This window comes from Clinocottus analis, unplaced genomic scaffold, assembly GCF_023055335.1.
Source record: "Clinocottus analis isolate CAN_PGR_092001 unplaced genomic scaffold, fCliAna1.0.p SCAF_15, whole genome shotgun sequence".
Classification (NCBI taxonomy): Eukaryota; Metazoa; Chordata; class Actinopteri; order Perciformes; family Cottidae; genus Clinocottus; species Clinocottus analis.
The window spans coordinates 11031291-11048561 of record NW_027175876.1 but is presented as its reverse complement, the minus strand read 5'-3'; the positions used below and the strand labels follow the sequence as shown (position 1 = coordinate 11048561).

Below are 17271 nucleotides of genomic sequence, written 5' to 3'. Positions count from 1 at the left end.
AAGACAATCTTCTATAAATCATTTTTGCAGGCGCATATGAAGTATTGACACGGTTCATATACATATTGTGCAATCACAGACAGATTGTAGTGATGTATTGGAAGTGGAATCAGTTTATCCACCTTTCCACCCAGCACTAAACTTCTGACCCCAAGCAGGACGGGTCAACTCACGCTCAGCGAACCAAACTGTCAACAGAAGTGGATTAATTTGACATACATTTTTCGAAAGCACGTATGGCAGTCCTGTGGTGGATTCTGTCTGTTTAGTTTGTTAAAATGTCATCCAAAACTGTGAGTCAGTGGCTATTAATGACTCACTCATTCTCCCACAACAGGATATGGCAAAGACTAAAATAAAGAGGACTACAAAATCTGGACTGAAGCAAATAGCTTCAATAACTGATTATAGAATGGATTCATAGTTATCTTTTTCTTGCAACCTAAACATTGGATGAACCATTAAGCAAGACACACAGATTTGGCAGTCAGTAAGTAGTTGACTTATCTTTTCTAAATTTAACAGCTAATTATCAGTGCTAAATCCTCCAAAATGTGAATTGTCTGTTGATGAGGTGTTTACCTTTCTTTTGATAACATTTTGTTTCTAGCTTTTTGTGCTTAAGAGTCATTGCTGCAGAATTAGTTTTCATGAGGTATTACTTTATAGTCACAAGAAATGCACAAGTAAAAGTCAGTTGAAGCCAACAATGAAATACAAGTATTTTTTAGATAGCAACTTTATTTGTTACATATTAACAACAATCAAATATGAAGCTGGATTTCTGGGTTATGGATTGGTGGAGGGATGGTTGGCATGTTGGAAAACTCAATGGGAAGGCTCTGCAAAAGGAGAGAAACACAAAAAAATGACATGTTTAATGATACAAAATCCTTTTATTGAATCCTTTCCAACTAAGATCGTAGTGAATGTCTTCCAGTCTTTAATTAAAATCGCCCATTAAAGTCAGTCTGTCTGTGACATCGAGAGGAAATGTAGTTGCATAACGTCGGACTTATCCAACCTTTTATCCTGCAGTATAAGTTATGTTGTCTGCTGTAACAAAATTATTCCATAGAGAGTAATTACCCAAATTACTAACATCTGTGCCTAAAATCACCACATTTATTTTCCATTTTGTAAACAGCCTATTAAACAGCTTAAACATTAATGGATATTGTCATTGATTGGCAACAATGGCCAATGCACCAAAAGGCCTGGAATAATTAGGGACAGCTCTCGATGATATCGTAAAATTTGATATACAAATGTATATTGTGTTGTAATCTATACAATCATTGCCCCATTCTAATTACATAGTGTGAATAAAGAACATATTTGGCTACTTACTGGCCTTCACTGCTGCCTTGCCTGGAATAGAAAGAAACACATATTACTCACATTAACCCAAACCACTGAGGCACAGCACATTTAAAAAGTATATCTAAAGTTACATCTGCTTAAATTTAACCAGCAGCACGAAAAGTCAAATGTATTACACCCGTAACTCACTTCAGTATTCTTGTTCACCAATATGTTATACAGAAACTGAGTACAGTTTGTTGTGAAACATCTATTGGTGATTTTTGCAGATTGATCCAACTTGTCTTGCACAAAGAAGTGCATGGACTGATTAATAAAACAATTAAAAAAACATTCAAATCTCTAACTTTCTGTCAGCTACAAGAATGCCATATTTTCAGACAAGACCAACAACATTACTCCACACTCAGTTTGGATTCAACATGTACAAATTAGTGAGCCTTGAACACACCTCCATATGAAATTTTGTAGTACAGGTATCCCATGATGCCAATGCCCACCCAGATCTCCTGGTAGGCCTTAGTGTAGTAAGGGCTCATCTTGGACCACCAACTGGCAAAAACGCGTCCAGCCATCTTGTGGGGAAAAGCAACAAGCATAGTTTCAAAACAGTGCTCATGTATTCTGTTAAACCAATGGCAAGAAGCCCGAGTGTCATTACCTACAAAGAAAGCTTAACTGCAGGACTAAGTTTGGATACGTAATTCATCCTTAAAGCGCCGTCTTTAGGCATACTCCTTAAATTACGTTAGGCTGCACTAATACTTACCGAAGCTACGTTTTGGAAACTGATTTCTTCATTCGGACAATGTGGTTACTCAACATAAAGCTAGCTTGATGGCTTGAATGCTACTCTGACCCTGAGCAGCCTACGCACCAGCTAACGGCTATGCACACCTGTGAGACACTCAATGAAAGAATAGGCAACTGTTAACGTGGCTAACATGCTAATACGTCTTATTTGAACCGTTTGTAGGATAAGAGAAGTAATTTTATTGGCGTGTCCCAATACCTTAACTGAAGGTAACGTATTTTGCTAACGCCATGGCTAGTGCTAACATTGCCACCTCTGAATCGTTAGCATTAAAGCAGGGACGACAATAATTATAAGCAGACATTAAAACAATAGTTGATGTCCATATTGCGGTCGTGTAACTTGTCCAGCTAGCTACGTACACCAATAAATGGACACTGGCTATCATATTAAGCGTCTGCTCCACTGTACAAATATAAATGATGCAAACTAGCATGACACTAGCTAGCTAGCTAGCCGGCTACATCTGCCAAAATTGCACCCATAACCACAGTAGCACGTTAGAGACTATTCACTTAAAATCGCTGTGATTGAAGGTAACATCGGTTTTCTGTTATTAATAGAGTGCCTTTGCTATATTAGTGCATTAACTCGTCTGTTACCTTTCAGTTCGACGCTGCAGTGAGAAGGTCAGGACAAGTGCTGCTATGAAACGTCAAAGTCGTGGAGGAAGTCTTCTTCTTCTACGGTAAACCGAGTAGAACGTCACAGGCATTTTGGTGCATAGCGCCACCAGATGGAGATACACGATTAATATATTTGTGACTTGTCTAGCTCTCTCTTGGCTCCACCTTGAGGATTTGACCATGAACGATCAACATAGTAATCTTGGACTCTGAAATGTGGGGATAATGTGCTGTTCACTTGTTCAGAATTAAGTGAAAAGCATGTACTGAATACAGTTAATTCAGCTAATACTGTAGATTTAACATCATACTTGACTTTAAAACAATGTTATTTTTTGTCCAAACAGTATGCTGACATTATGTTTAGAAAGACAATCTGACCTGGTCCTCAGAATTACAAGGTAAGGCTGTGTCAAATTGGTTGTATTGGTCAGAAATCTGAAAATTGTATGTGTGGACTCAAAGTCCAACAACTAGTCAACACAAGTTTCTTACATCTTGTTTCGCTTTAAGTGTTGCACATTGACTCCACGTCTTGAGGTAAACAATAATCGAATTCTAAACAATTAATAATTACTCTGGTGGCACATTCAGATCTTTATAAGTCGAAATAGCGAGAGTTTGATGACCATCATGTAATTCAACCTGATATCAGTTTCCTTCAATTTGAGCTTTTATAATCTATATTGTCTTACATAGTCGAAACACACTACATTAACCTTTTAACATGGGGAAAAGAAACCTGCCTTACATTAAAACACAATGATATCGTAGCAAGTCCCCCCGCCCTCCTCTCCTCTATTTGATATTATGCAGCACATTGTTTTACTTACCAGTGGAACAATTAAATCATGTGTCTTGTTCTGCTTTTTGGCTCCTGTGCCACTGCCATTTCAGAGGTGGGAATTTGAGGTGAGGATGCAGCTGCTATGTGGCACATTGACAGTGCACGATCTCAGTCAGCTCACCATAGTGAAACAACAAATACAACTCTGGCACTGCGCTCAAGGGTGAATATGTACTTGGGTGACACTCTCTGCTGTTGTTGCACCATTTGTATCTTCTGGTGAATGGAAAATAATTAAAAGATCACTATAACTCATTAAGAAACCAAAAGCCAAATAGATGTTTTTTTTAAATGAAATACTACATGGTGCATTTATGAGTTAGCATGAACCCTAGACAAGGATCAGCATTTGCAAACACTCAAAGATTTGTGAAGTTGTGATTACTTTTTAGCTAAAGGTTACTAAGTTTGTATGAGAGCCTGCAGGAGTGATTTGGGCATGCAGTGAGCGTGGGCGGGACTTTCCAGTGTTGTTTGTCTTCACACTCTAATAGGCAAGAGGCACCTTGGTACATTTATGAGCACCTCAGGCCAAGTCCTATTTGAAGGGATTGAACGCAGTGAATCAGCTCAGAGGTGTGCCAATATGAAAGGACACAGCTGAGGACATTTATTGCTCATGGAACACACTCTACTGGGGTCTTCATTGTAATCCAGTGTGCACTAGCTGTTTTCAGTGACTACAGCGCTGCTACAGGTAAGCAGAAGATTTGTGACCAAGCATAGCTACGTTATGGCAGTGTAGCTCTTTCCATGTAACAGATATTCATCCTCTTTGAGCTCTTTGTTTGAGTGTTTACATGTGTGTACTTGTATATGCGTGTGTGGTAACGTAAGGGTGTGGTTGTGTTCCTTTACATCAGGCAATGGACGCAGCGAAGCAAAACATTGACACTGCAGTAATTACTCGTGGCATTTTCTTCTTTTCTTCCTCTTTTGCTGTGGATTTCTCGTAAGGGGACGTTTTTACAAATCCATGTCTCCTGGCCCTTCCTGAGGTTTCGTGCTGTGGCTGGAGGCTTCATGGCTTCTGGTGGAGCAGAGGAAGACAATGGAGGCATTCCATTGGACATCGACAACGTACACATGCTTCTCCAAGGTCTGTCTACTCCCATGCTTGTGTCAATGTTGTGACACATGACGTGCTGAAGTTGGTTGAGATACTTCCATGTGGCTTGCATCTCCGATGAGAGATATGAATTCATAACCTGAAGAAGTTCCTTAAAAATGAAAGTGATGAAAAAATGTGCAACTCTTTAAAGCAGGACATTATGTGTAGAAGCCTCTGACTGTTGTTTGCACTGCATGTCAGGTAAAGTGGGTGGAGTCCAGAGATTAAAAACTCCCTGCTGCGGCACCCTCTTAAACAAGCAGCAAATACCATTATAACATAACACGGAAAGCCTTTAAAACATTACATAGCAGGTACCTGGGCGGCACGCGGGCCTGACCAATGGTTCAAAATTGTCAAAATTAGAATAAAGACAGCATTCATTTAGCTTTTTTCCTGAAATTCCCATAAAGGGAGACAGTGTCGCTTTGCGCGCTTATGTGACATATCGGGTTCTGCCTGCCAGCTTCCTGCTAGCTGTAATAATGGAGATATTGGCAATAATTCATCACTTGTATCATCTTATAACGCACCCATGGACTGTAAAGCATGTGCCGGGAATGTACGCAATAGCCAAGAGTTAGCGACTCGCTGATTCTTGGCGTTTTGCCAGAAGTCGATCTCTGTGAGGTCGTGTCCAGCCTGCAACCCCTTTTTAAAAGTTGTAGTGGACAGCAGGCTCATTGCAGCCACTCATACTGATAACACTTGATGACACACACATATCTAATTATATTTTGTTTTGGATAGGTTGCAAATTATTGTTGTTTTAAAAAGATATGCAGTGTAAAACTCAGTAAAACTCTTTATTGCCAAATATTTTAACTTGTTTTGTTTTTCACAGGTTGCTCTTCATTGTTAATATCTTACAAATATATTCAGTGCAAAACAGGTCAATTGCAGCCACAATAAGCTATTATTTTATGTCACAGATATATTTCCATTGTTCTAACAAAGTGATTGCACTTTTTATTAGTTTTTGTCTGATGGAGCTATCTTGAAAGTGATTCAAATTGTCTTTATTCTATTATTTGAAAAAGCAGATGGAGAAGTCACAAAAAGTATTTATTTCAATAAAAATTAAGCATGGACCATTTTGTTACAAATTAATTGGAGTGGTGGGGCATGAACATTTTTCTTCCTCCAAAGTGGACGTGAAAGAAAATGGTTTAGAACCACCGAGTTAACTGACCTCAGATCTGTCCTGAGAATTAAAGCAATCAAACTGACACCAAACTTTAATGCATCCATTGCACTGGCAAAAAATGACGCCTGACAACATTTTTCCCACTGAAAATGTAAATGCACGTTTTTATTTACTTTATAGTTAACGGCTTTTACTTTTAATTTATGTTAATTCACACAAACACTCTGCATCCATCTTATACTGGCCTGACCCGTCTGTCAAATATGCCCACCCCTGTTATAAAAGGTTTATGTTTTGGCAACTGAAGCTTAAGATCAGGTCCCTCTTCAGAACCATGTATGTACAGAATCAACCTCACTGTGTCTGCATACGTCTGTCTGGGAGTTCATCCGCACTGTGAGTGTGTCTCAGTGTATATCTGCTGTGTGTGTCAGCCTCAGTATCTATGTCTGTCACAGTCTTGTTGCCAGATCCCAGCTGATAGCCTTACTTTAGCTCACAGAGGAAGCTCGCCAATCAGGCTCATCTGTTGCAGTTATATGTTGGTTAAGTGGAATCTTTACTCTATATGTTCATGGATCTGTTGAATATTAGTCACGAGCATGGAGGGTCGAAGAGTCCTGCAGTCCTCTGATGTCGGTGAGTAGCTTGTGACCTACCTGCTGCTCAGACCGGGGTTCCCGCTGCTCTTCTGAGATTTCTGAATTAGTATTGATTTTACATCAGCATAGCGTCAAAGAAAGTCAGGTCGCTTTTGAGGAATCGACTGGAATGTAGTTAGTGTGACACGTAGACTGTCATATTAAGGAGTCTGAAACCACCAAGGGATGCAATTTAGCACCTGATTACTGTGTGTACCTATTTGCCACTGACACACACTTCCAAAATCTATAAAAAATAAATAATAATTTAATTTGTATTAGTGCGTTTCTTACAGAAATCAGATATCTTTACAGTACTTCATAACTGTACCACCTCATTAAAATACATCCTGCACGTGTAGATTTAGATTAAATTGTGTTTGTCTGTTTTCTCGACAGTGGAGCACGAGCAGATTCAGAAACGAACATTCACCAACTGGGTTAATGCTCAACTGGCTAAGGTAAGTAGAGCTATATTTGTGTGTTTAAATGATTTTCAATCTGAGTAAATATTTCTAAATATTTTAGAGAAGGCTACCAAGTGTTTTGTGTCGTTTTGTATTCCAAAACGACACGACTTCACGCTGTGGTCGGGCTGTAAATGAAATGAAGCGGGCTGCAGACACGCTGACTCATTCAGACAGTGAGGTGCAATGAATTAGTTCACCGCGGATCTTGTTGGAAAGCTGTCGAGCTGCTTGTGAGAGTATAAATAGGGGTTCAGTGAAGCAGGACGGTATGTCATTTGAAACCAGACACCTTTTCATAACCTCATGTCCATATGACTGAGCTCTAAAATCACTGGTTCACAACCTGACATCTGTTAGAGCAATCTGAGTCCACTGACAACACTCAACACAAGTCTAGAGGACAACATTCACTGTGTGACTCGACCCAAAGCTTTGACCCAGAAACGTTTCAATGAATCCAGTTTCATTGCATCAAGTTTTGGATGAACAGCAAAGGATCTGAAGGATGTACACATGGGCTTACCATGCTCACAAAATTAATTTGAAAGATTTGCAGTGTGCCTCCTGTCATCTTTCACTTTGCCCATCAATCAATCACAGCTTACCTGATGGTCTAAGGTCCAAACTGCCAAAGAGGAAGTGAAAGCATCCAATGAGCTTGAAACTAGAAGGAACTCAAACTGTATCATTTCTCAAAACGTTTTATTGTATTTTTTAAGCAGACATCTTTAGGCTATTCAAACATGTGGGTTATTGCAGTATTATTACAATGACACCTATTGTAGTATACGGGCAGGTGAAATTAACACTGGATTTAACCTGAACTTTGGTTTGATGTTATTAAGATACATTTGTGTGCTTTTCATAGAAATGCCCTCCCTCATTTGTGTCAGACCTCTTCTCTGACCTCAGAGATGGATCACAGCTGCTGGACCTGTTGGAGGTGATGAGTAGCCAACCTATGGTGAGTTTCTACAGTGTGCTTCTGTTTTCAGTGCGTTACATAGATTACAAATTCCTCCCAGCGTTCTGTGATTCATCAGTGGACAAGTACAACATAAAATAAAATCCAACAAAGCTGAGTTTGTAATTTTTCTCCGCAGAAAAGACAAAAGGGCCGAGGGGTTTTCCAGCAGAGGGCCAACATTGAGACAGCGCTAAACTTTCTCAAGAGAAAATCAGTAAGTTTCCACAAAGGAGACATGTCATCGGAATCTGCACTGTGTGTGTATTAACTTTGTTGTGGTTGGTTGGTGTAGATCAAATTGGTGAACATTAACATCCCAGATATCATAGATGGACGACCCTCCATCATCCTCGGACTCATATGGACCATCATCCTCCACTGTCATGTGAGTACCAGGGACAAAAACAGAAGCAGCAGTACCTGTGATGCATCATTATTACGGAGAGCCTGTAAATGACAGACTGTAAATTGTGTGAACCATTTTAAAGATACTGATGTGACATCCAACATTTAGTTTCACTGCCTGTGTTTTAGATTGAAGAGTTGGCCAGCACTCTCTCCTACAGTTCGTGTCATTCCTCCCTCGACTCTCTGGCCAGCCTGGACTCCTGGTCTGGCAGCCCAGTCCCAGCTAGTCCAGCCCCCGCAGGCCGGACGTCGCCTCTTCACAGACGCTTTCGACTATCTGCCAAGAAGGCCCTGCTCATGTGGGTCAGGGACCAATGCCTGAAGTGAGTTATCTCTTGTGTATGTGCCTGGGCTTGCTGTTGTCACTGGTGTTAAGAACAGTTCAAATCCTCTTTGGCTTGTCATATATTCTGGTCTTCATTAAAGGGGACATATCATGAACAACTCACTTTGTCAGTGCTTGTGCACGTACATTTTGTTATCTAGAACGCCTATTAACTCACAAACTGTGAAATAAGATGTATTTGAGCTGTCAGATCAAAACACATGTGATTCAACAGGCTATTCTGATTTGGCTCTCTTTCCTATGGCACATATCGACTCATTAGAATATACAGATACTATCTGAGTACCGTATCTCCACTCACAGCTTTAGAACTACTTTTGTAGTGGTGGCGCATCATTTTCTTGCCAATCAGAGCAGACTGGGTAATTTTGTGAGAGGGTCTTAAAGCGACAGATGCTAAAAGAATGCCTTTCATTATGCTTTTTTCAACATTAAATCATGTAACATTTTCTATTAGCAACCCCAAATACAAGTATGAACCTGAGAATTAATACATGTTCCTTTTTAAAGTTACGCTACTAATCAAAAGCATCACTTTCTTCATTTTCTCTTCTTATTTCTAGGGTTGGTTGCTCCATCAGTGTGAAGAACTTTAAGTCGAGCTGGAGAAGTGGAGAGGCCTTCTTGGCCATCCTGTGTTCCCTCAGACCGGAGCTGCTGGATCTCTCACTGGTTCAGTTGAGAAGCAACCAGGAGAACCTGGAAGAAGCGTTTCACCTCGCTGAGCGGGAGCTCCACATCCCCCGGCTGCTGGAGCCCCAGGGTGAGGCCTACGAAGTAGTATTGTTGACAAGTTCTAAATAATGTTTCACAGCATTTCCAAATAAAAGGCAGCATGACAAATTACTAATACCATGGACTCCTTTTTAAATAATAATTTTCAAGGAAGCACAGAGAAAACGTGGAATATCTTTCTAAGATATTATATATTTAAATAACAAACCTAAGGTTGTGCTGAATGCCATTGAGTAAAACATCATTGAAAATGCCGTTTGAGTTGCTGCCATCCTGAACAACCATAAAGCCTTTCTGTGTTCTATTTACCTGCACCTCAGATGTTGACGTTAAAGACCCTGAGGAGAAGTCCATTATGACGTATGTGGCCCAGTTTCTACAGTACTCTAATGACATGCCAGCACCCGATGACCATCTGCAGGTAGGCAGTGTCCCTTTGACCACCACACCTTCTCAAGACTTTACGGCAGAAATTACAATATTGCCTTCAGTCACATCTACGCCTTCCCTCTTAGTACTGGTACTCTGTTTCACGCTTCTTCCCTTCCCCCTTTCAAGCTTAAACCCACACTCTCTTGCATGAAACAGAGGGGTGTTCATTATTTTCCCTGTTGTCTTCTGGTGGTGGCGGTGTAGCTGTTTCCTCTGGTCCAGCCCTTTTCTCTCTCACCTGTGAACTTGCCCGCTCACTTCACTCCAGCACTTGCTGTCTCACCATTACGTCAGGTAATACACCAAGCAAATGAGTCCTAAATTTGCATTCATGATTTGAATTGCATTGACAGCTGTTATGTGATGCATGGCTCTTTCTGCTGCTGTTTCCAGGAGTCAAAAATAATTGCTGAAACACAGTTGAAGTTAACTGTTAGGTCAATATGAGTATGCTTTATTCTTATATTCGTCCACTAAATATGGACTTCTAAAATAGTTTTTCACCTTTTTAACACAGTAAGGTCATTACTGACAGTTTACATTTTGAAAATGTAGGTCTCTTCAAGTGAGCGAGCACTCGAGGTGACTTCCTGGCTGCAGCAAGCGTACCAGGAGCTGTCAGAGGCACGGACAGCTACAGAGAAATCAAGCTTCTCAGAAAAATATCATGTAAGCACGAAGAATGAGAGCTGAAAGAAGAAAACATTCTTTGGTTTGTATTATTTTGTCTTCTTGTGCAGCTACCATAGGTTTGACTTTGTTTTGTGCGTCAGGTGCTTCAGAGCCTCGCAGGCTCCTTCACGGAGCAAAGGAGACCAGTGATGACCCTCCTTGCTGCCATAAGACGGCGCCCTGAGCTGAGCCGAGAGCAAAGTGCCCTGAGGACAGCGTGGGATCGTCTGGAAAAAGAGGTGAGGAAATCCCTACTTCCTTATCGGCATTCTGTGGTGTTTTTTTAATTTTGTATTTAGCAAAATGCAATGTGGGAAAAATCAGACAAGCGTGTGTGCGTGTGTGTGTATGTGTGTGTGTGTCCTTCCCCAGCTGCAAAGTTGTAAAGTAGACCTGGACTCAAGCCTTCCTCCTCCTCTGGACTCAGTCCTTGTGTGGCTGCAGCGTGCGGAAGCTTCGCTTACAGAAGAGGGAGGAAGAGTAAAAGATCACGCCGATGCTGCTAAAGAAGCGAGAGCGCAACAAGACACACAAAAGGTCGTTTTCATTTGGAAGCTGCTCAAATATCGAACAATTACGTTTTTCTAGTGTTCTGAAACCCTGAAACAATTGTAAAACAAAAATAAGCAGTTAGGACATGAACAGCATGACATGACACTTCTAATAATGTTGTTTGCTGTTTTTTGCAGACGTTGATGAAGGAGATTAGCCACTTTGTCAATATCATTGATACCTTCCACAACATTGATGACTTAGGAAACATACTCGTGCCGCTTGAAAAGTTTGATGACATAAAAAGATGGTGCGTGACATATTTGGTTAACTTCTGTTATTACTGAATTTCAATAACATCTATATCCCGACATGTATATCCCTTGTATCTACATTATCTCCAGTTTGGTTCCACTACAATAATGAAATAATACATTACCACCTGTATTTGAAAACAGCTTAACTGAAATCCGAGTCACAGCCAAGTATCAAGGCATCAAGTTGGAATACCAGGAAACCCATCACACTGTACTGGATCTCCTGGGCCGCATCAGTGCTAAAGTTTTGACCTGGAAAGCTTCCTACAGATCTCAGGAGACAGTGCTTCTGCTTCTGCAGGACTGGCATGTACGTATCTGGAAGAGCAGGACATTAAAACCGTGTTACACCAGTTCCAGAAACCAATACAACTGTGAGCCGCATTATTGGGAGATAACAAGGATGGCTCTCAAAGCACTCGGGGAAAAAAACAACATGCTCTTGGCTTTTAGTATAAATAAATGTCCACAATCCAAAAAAATCTTGTCTTATGGCAAGTTCTGTTGGTTTGTTGTCTAGGAAACGGTAGAGCGACATGGCCTGCTTTTAATTCTGATGGACGCCCTCCAAAACCTGAAGGAGAGGGCGGCTACTTACACCAGTAAGGCAGCACTAGGTATGAAATACGTCGATGTGATAAGAAGTCTCTTAGCATGAAATCCTGGCTTAATCGTTGATATGTCGAGATCTCTGTAGGTTTTTATTTCTAAAAGGCAGGACTTGACTTCTGCACTCCCCACTCAGGTGAAGATTCTCAGCTTGTTACTCGTCAGGTGACGGAAGCAGAAAGTGAAGCTGAGCGAGTCACACAGGCTGTGACGGCTGTGAGAGGGTTGATGGAGAGAGCGGTGTCTGCTTGGGAAACTTACAACCAGTGTCTGACGTCTCTCCAGACATGGCTGGCTCAGACGACACTTTCACACGCCCAGTCTCCTCCAGGGGGAACAAAGGTAACCTCTTGTCTGGAAGTCTGTTACTGAATAACTCAAAAACATTCCTTTATGACTCTCTATGACTTGCGTTTACAGGACTCTTTAGGTAGTCCAGTGTTTGTAAGCTGCCATAGCCAATTGTGAATGTATTGTTTGGTTACTGTAGGACATGAGTGAGTGGACGTCATGTCACGCCAAGTTAAACGAGGCGGGGAACGCGCTCATTGAAGTGACAGAAGCTTCAACCAGCCGCGCTCTGGCCGAGCAACTCAGCAAGGTCAACATGAATTGGGCTGAATGTATGAAGAGGACAAAGTTTGTAAGTATAAGCGTGTTCTCGCTGTTCTTTCCACACCTGTGCATGGAGGTAAAGTTGAGATTCATTCAAAACAAAGGATTTTAAATGTTGGCGAGTGTAATTTCTTTACATATATTTTCTCAGTAAAAATAAGTGATTACATTTACATCTATTTTGTAATTTAATTCTGTAACTCTGTACATGTAACCAGTATCTCCCCAACACCGCCGGTCATGAACATGTCTTTCTTAGGACGTATCATCGGAGCCCAATGTTGGTCCCCAGTGTCTTCAGATGGTGCATTCACTGACCCAGGAGGCCAGCAGGCTACTGAAGCAGCCTCTGGAGGTGGCCTCAGTCCCACTAAAGGCTAACAGGCAGAAACTACAGGTTGGGAAAATCTACAAATATACTAACTGATGAGCTGATATCAGCAGCAAAATATAGTCATGCATTTTAAATCTCTCCATGCTCAAGCTAGACTCTCTTTTTTTGCTTCTTGTACTTTCTATCAGCTACTGAGTAAAAAGATGGCCGAGATGGATCTTTCATCACTTAGTCCATCCTCATACTTTCAAACAGGCAACACAGAGAACCTCCAGCAAAATCTCCCACAGGTATCCTTCTGCAACAACTTTCTGATTGACTCTGATACATTTGAACAGGCCTCACTCCTTCTAGTTCTTCACTTCACCCATTTTGATGCTGTCCAATTTTTATATAAGACTAAAAAAAAAGAACCCTGCAGTTACAAACTTACAACATTTTAATACAATCTGTTATTGATATATTATCTGGTTTAGTGCTCCACTTCAATGTTGTAGTATGACAAACTAAGGATAGGGTTTAGCTCTGAGTTCTTGTATCTGCATGACAGATGCTTGACGAGGCAGAGAGGACCTGTGGAGAGCTGCAGCGGGCGGCGTCCAGGCTGGAGGGCCGTCTGGCTGAGCTGGACCACTGGAGCACAGAGGCTGTAGACTGTTACCAGCACCTGAGGGAGAAAGAGCACAGAGGACGCTCTGCATTGGAATCTGCAGCCAAAGTCAGCAAACTAAATTGTTGTGCACTTTCACAAATTTCCTACAGGTCTTTTACATGGTTATTCATGGTATTTGTTTTAAAACTGACTTCAGCAAGAGTAAATAGTGTCAGTGCAGTTGCACATTTGGTGATATAATCCCTAGGTTTGTTTCCACGTTGTGTTTTCCAGTAATTACTTGTAAATGGTGTTGTTAAGGTAGTATGTGTGACACCTTTTCCCATGAAATTTCCGTTGACTAACCAAAGCTGGATTTAAGTGACTTGGGGAATTAAGTGTGCCTTTGGTGTGACTTTTGGGCAAATGTAAAGCATAAATGTGTCTTGTAAAGTTGTAAAATTATGCTCATGTTTGGTTCAGTACTGACTTGCTTCATAATCCTGTGTAGGTGCTGATCCCTCGAGGTGTGCACCTGGAGAAGCAGGTTGCAACTGAGGGACAGGATCTGCAGGACCTTGTGGCACGAGTACAGAAAACCTCTCCTCTGCAGCACCTCAGCACTTCTGGCACGCAGGACAGGATCTCAGAGGCAGTCTCCCACTGCCAGGTGAGATACATCAATGGATGATAGACTTGACTTCTTCAACAGCTACTCATATTTTCATATATGTATTTTTATTTTTTTTGTATACGTTTTTTAGGAGATTCTCGGACTGTTTAGTTCCCTTGGGGTTCTGCAACATATCAAAACAGCGCATCAGACACAGAGACAGCCAGAGGCAGGGTTATTTGTTGTGGCCAAAACCAAAGTTGTAGACCAGATAGGGAGTGTTATGCTCCCCCAGGACACAAATCTGGTTTCACCTGAGACTTCATCTGAGACGCCACAAAGGACAAGAGCTCTTTGGGGTTGGCCTAAAACCCAGCACGTGAACACACAGGATGAATCCACCATTGTTAAACCCCGCGTTGAAATCCAAACTTTGCCTCGGTCGTCGAGGGACCCAATGCCTCATATTCACTCTCCTCTTCCTCAAACTGTAAAAGAAGCTGAATCTGAGCCCATGATCCAGCCTCAGTCACTTTCCAAGTGTCGAAGTCAAGATGGTGAACTTCTGCCTACTACGATCCAAACTCCTGCTGGACCAAAGTGTCAAAAAAGTCCAGTTCTGTCTGAACATGTGACCATTTCAGTCCCAGAGGAAGAGGGAAGCTCATCTCCTTCACAAACCCGTACATGGAAATCTAGAATAAGAGGGCAGCCAATCACTGTACAGGGCGCTAAAACGTCTCCACAGCCGCCGGTTATGGTCCACAGTGAAGTTCATTCTAAAGCCCACTCAATGGCGAGGAGCAGACTGGAGAAGGCCAGGTTCCGTGTGCAAGGACGCATCCAGCAAGCCATCCGGTTATTCGGTGGCAAAGAGATTTCAGAGTCACAGGCCAAGAGGAAGCAGGTAAATGATGGAGAATACAGACATCACCAATCCTAAATGTTGAAAAAAGTGTAAACGCTGAATTCATTTATTCAAACAGTGATTTACTTTCATTAATATTATATTCCTACTTCAAAGTCTACACTGAATTTGACAAAAATCCTCTGTTGCACCCGCAAATACGTGTGAGACATTTAAAGTAACTGTAAAACCAGCTTTCGACCCACTTGTCAAATGCTTAAAAACAGAGCAGATGCTTTTCATGCTACAACATCCAGACCTTAGAAACTCAAAATATAATCTCAAAATTCGAACAAAATCTTGAAAGGTCTGTGCTGTTATGCTTTTGCATCGCTTCCAGTTTTGTGCATGTGTGTCCAGCTTTATGTCTTTCTGTGCAGAGAGCTTTAAAGATGCTGCAGCCTGCCATCCTCGATGAGTTCCTGGGTGCTGTTGAGGGTTTGGGGGCATTTTGTACTGGGCCCCAACTCCAGGACTTGATGCTCCTCTCAGCCTCAGTCAGAAAGCAGTGGGAGGTATGACAGGGGCTTTGAACACAGCAGACGGTTGTACACTCACTAGAAATGAGAGGGATATTGATCCTCTCATCAAACTCAAAGCACATAAATAGCTTTAAAATAATATAATAAAAAATCCAGTTTGTTTAAAGCTACTATGAGGAACTTCATAAAAAATATGTTCATTCACTTTGTAATGATTTCCTCAATCTTAAGGACTCAGAGTGTGTTTCTGGGCACCTATATATTATATAACTATATATGGCCAATCTTCTCGTTGGTCATGAAGAGACATCAGTATTAAATTTAGACGGATCATAACCAGTAAAAATTCCTCATAGTAGAATTAACTGTTTTACTTACCATATCTTACTAAATGAGGAGCCAATTAATTCAGTATTTTACTGGTTAACTTTAGCTTTAACAGCTGTGATATACCATGATAACCTGACACCACGTACTTAACTTCAGATCCTGCTTGTTTGTGCACTCAGGATGTACGTAGAGAAATGGCTGCTTTTGTTCCAAACCTGTGGTCTAAGATCAGAGAGGGAAAGCCTTCTTCTCTGCAATGTGAAACGCAAACTAACGCTCTGCACAAATCCAATGACCAAACTGACCATGACTCTTTGCTACAGCAACAGGTATTTGCCATAACTCCATAACACGGCATTAACATCTGATTCTGTCATGTGGCGACCTGAATGATTTAGGGAAACAATTAGAAAGCTTGGCCTGCATGGTTTTATTCTCTCAGAAATTGACATTCCTCCTTCCAGGCCGTCATGGACGGAGCCGCATTGGTTGAGGTTGAATCCCTCCGAGCGCTGTGTGAAACACTAACACCAGGGCAATCCTCCTGCCCAGCAACAGAGCAACTAAAGGAGTCAGATGAAGATCAGGAAACACAACCCTGTGACACAGCGCTCCCATCTGAGTGGTAAGATAATGCTCAGAAGATGCATAATAAGGTGTTGTGTATGAGACACGACTGCATTTATGAAGGACGTAATAACTTGTATTTACACATGTCTGCTCTGCTCTGAAGCAAAGGTAAAGCAAGCCCCTCCTTCAGCCTGGCACAGATTCATTTTGATTTGTTAGGACTGAATCTTAAGTGTAACTGGGAACTCGTAAGCAAAGAAATCAATTGGACGTCTATGAAATGTATTCCCCATAGCAGACATCAACTTCCTGGACCACAGCAAGTCCAAAAAGCAACCTTACACACCTTGAAGAAAACTACATGATAGATATTATTGTTGGTGAAAAAATGTGTTACACTCATGTTGTGCCTTGTATCATGTGGCCAAGGGGTCAAGTTTGAGTGCTCGATTTTCCCCAAACAAGGCTTTTGAAAGATCTCTCTCTGAATTTACTCTCATAAAGTTAATTCCGAATAATGGGTTTTGTACATTTAAACATTGGAGTTCACATTTGTATGTAAGTCCAATTCAAGTTTAAAAGATATTTTACAGAAAATTAGCTTAAAATTCCAAATGAGATTTGGACGTTTTAGCCATTAATTAGTAGGTTGCACATAAAACATTGGGATGCATTTTTCGTATTTTAATTGTAATTGGCAAAAGTTGGATGGAATTCAGGGTTTTAAAATGTACCCTTAAATTAAGATTCAGTTTATAGTGTATACAAACTGTGAATTTAAGTTGAACTGCATTGTTGAATTGAAGCAGACAGATTATTTATTATCCGTCGTCACTCTGAAATCCTTCCAGTCTATTGATCTTAATGAGAT

General features: G+C 41.1%; 2 protein-coding genes across 3 annotated transcripts in view; one reads left to right on the top strand and one right to left on the bottom strand.

Annotated features, from left to right (window-relative positions):
- Positions 1-721: 721 nt before the first annotated feature.
- atp5mj (ATP synthase membrane subunit j) lies at positions 722-2848 on the bottom strand. 2 transcript variants are annotated; one of them, XM_068577152.1, is made up of 5 exons: positions 2740-2808; positions 2093-2230; positions 1775-1898; positions 1351-1371; positions 722-842 (listed from the first exon to the last, which is right to left on the bottom strand). In XM_068577152.1, the coding sequence occupies exons 3-5, from the start codon at positions 1896-1898 to the stop codon at positions 829-831; spliced, it is 159 nt and encodes a 52-aa protein (XP_068433253.1). In that variant the 5' UTR covers positions 2093-2230; positions 2740-2808; the 3' UTR covers positions 722-828. The 2 variants fall into 2 exon arrangements, with proteins under 2 accessions (XP_068433253.1, XP_068433252.1); XM_068577151.1 differs by lacking the exon at positions 2093-2230 and having other exon boundaries at positions 2740-2848.
- syne2a (spectrin repeat containing, nuclear envelope 2a) overlaps positions 2783-17271 on the top strand; it is a 77911-nt gene continuing 63422 nt past the window's right edge. Inside the window, exons 1-27 of the mRNA XM_068577147.1 lie at positions 2783-2825; positions 3111-3164; positions 4568-4709; positions 6909-6970; positions 7848-7943; positions 8083-8160; positions 8239-8331; positions 8481-8677; positions 9264-9463; positions 9756-9856; positions 10072-10161; positions 10423-10536; positions 10641-10778; positions 10912-11076; positions 11229-11341; positions 11490-11658; positions 11869-11965; positions 12094-12299; positions 12448-12600; positions 12832-12969; positions 13095-13196; positions 13457-13624; positions 14010-14168; positions 14263-15018; positions 15399-15533; positions 16010-16159; positions 16295-16455. Coding sequence (XP_068433248.1) covers positions 4634-4709; positions 6909-6970; positions 7848-7943; positions 8083-8160; positions 8239-8331; positions 8481-8677; positions 9264-9463; positions 9756-9856; positions 10072-10161; positions 10423-10536; positions 10641-10778; positions 10912-11076; positions 11229-11341; positions 11490-11658; positions 11869-11965; positions 12094-12299; positions 12448-12600; positions 12832-12969; positions 13095-13196; positions 13457-13624; positions 14010-14168; positions 14263-15018; positions 15399-15533; positions 16010-16159; positions 16295-16455 — 3917 coding nt within the window. The 5' untranslated portion in view covers positions 2783-2825; positions 3111-3164; positions 4568-4633. The remainder of the gene's footprint in view (positions 2826-3110; positions 3165-4567; positions 4710-6908; positions 6971-7847; positions 7944-8082; positions 8161-8238; positions 8332-8480; positions 8678-9263; positions 9464-9755; positions 9857-10071; positions 10162-10422; positions 10537-10640; positions 10779-10911; positions 11077-11228; positions 11342-11489; positions 11659-11868; positions 11966-12093; positions 12300-12447; positions 12601-12831; positions 12970-13094; positions 13197-13456; positions 13625-14009; positions 14169-14262; positions 15019-15398; positions 15534-16009; positions 16160-16294; positions 16456-17271) is intronic.

Coding starts and splice junctions, on each gene's coding strand:
- atp5mj (XM_068577151.1), bottom strand. CDS start 1,898: ATGGCTGGACGCGTTTTTGCCAGTTGGTGGTCCAAGATGAGCCCTTAC. Junction 1,372..1,774: donor CTACAAAATTTCATATGGAG/GTGTGTTCAAGG, acceptor TTTCTATTCCAG/GCAAGGCAGCAGTGAAGGCC.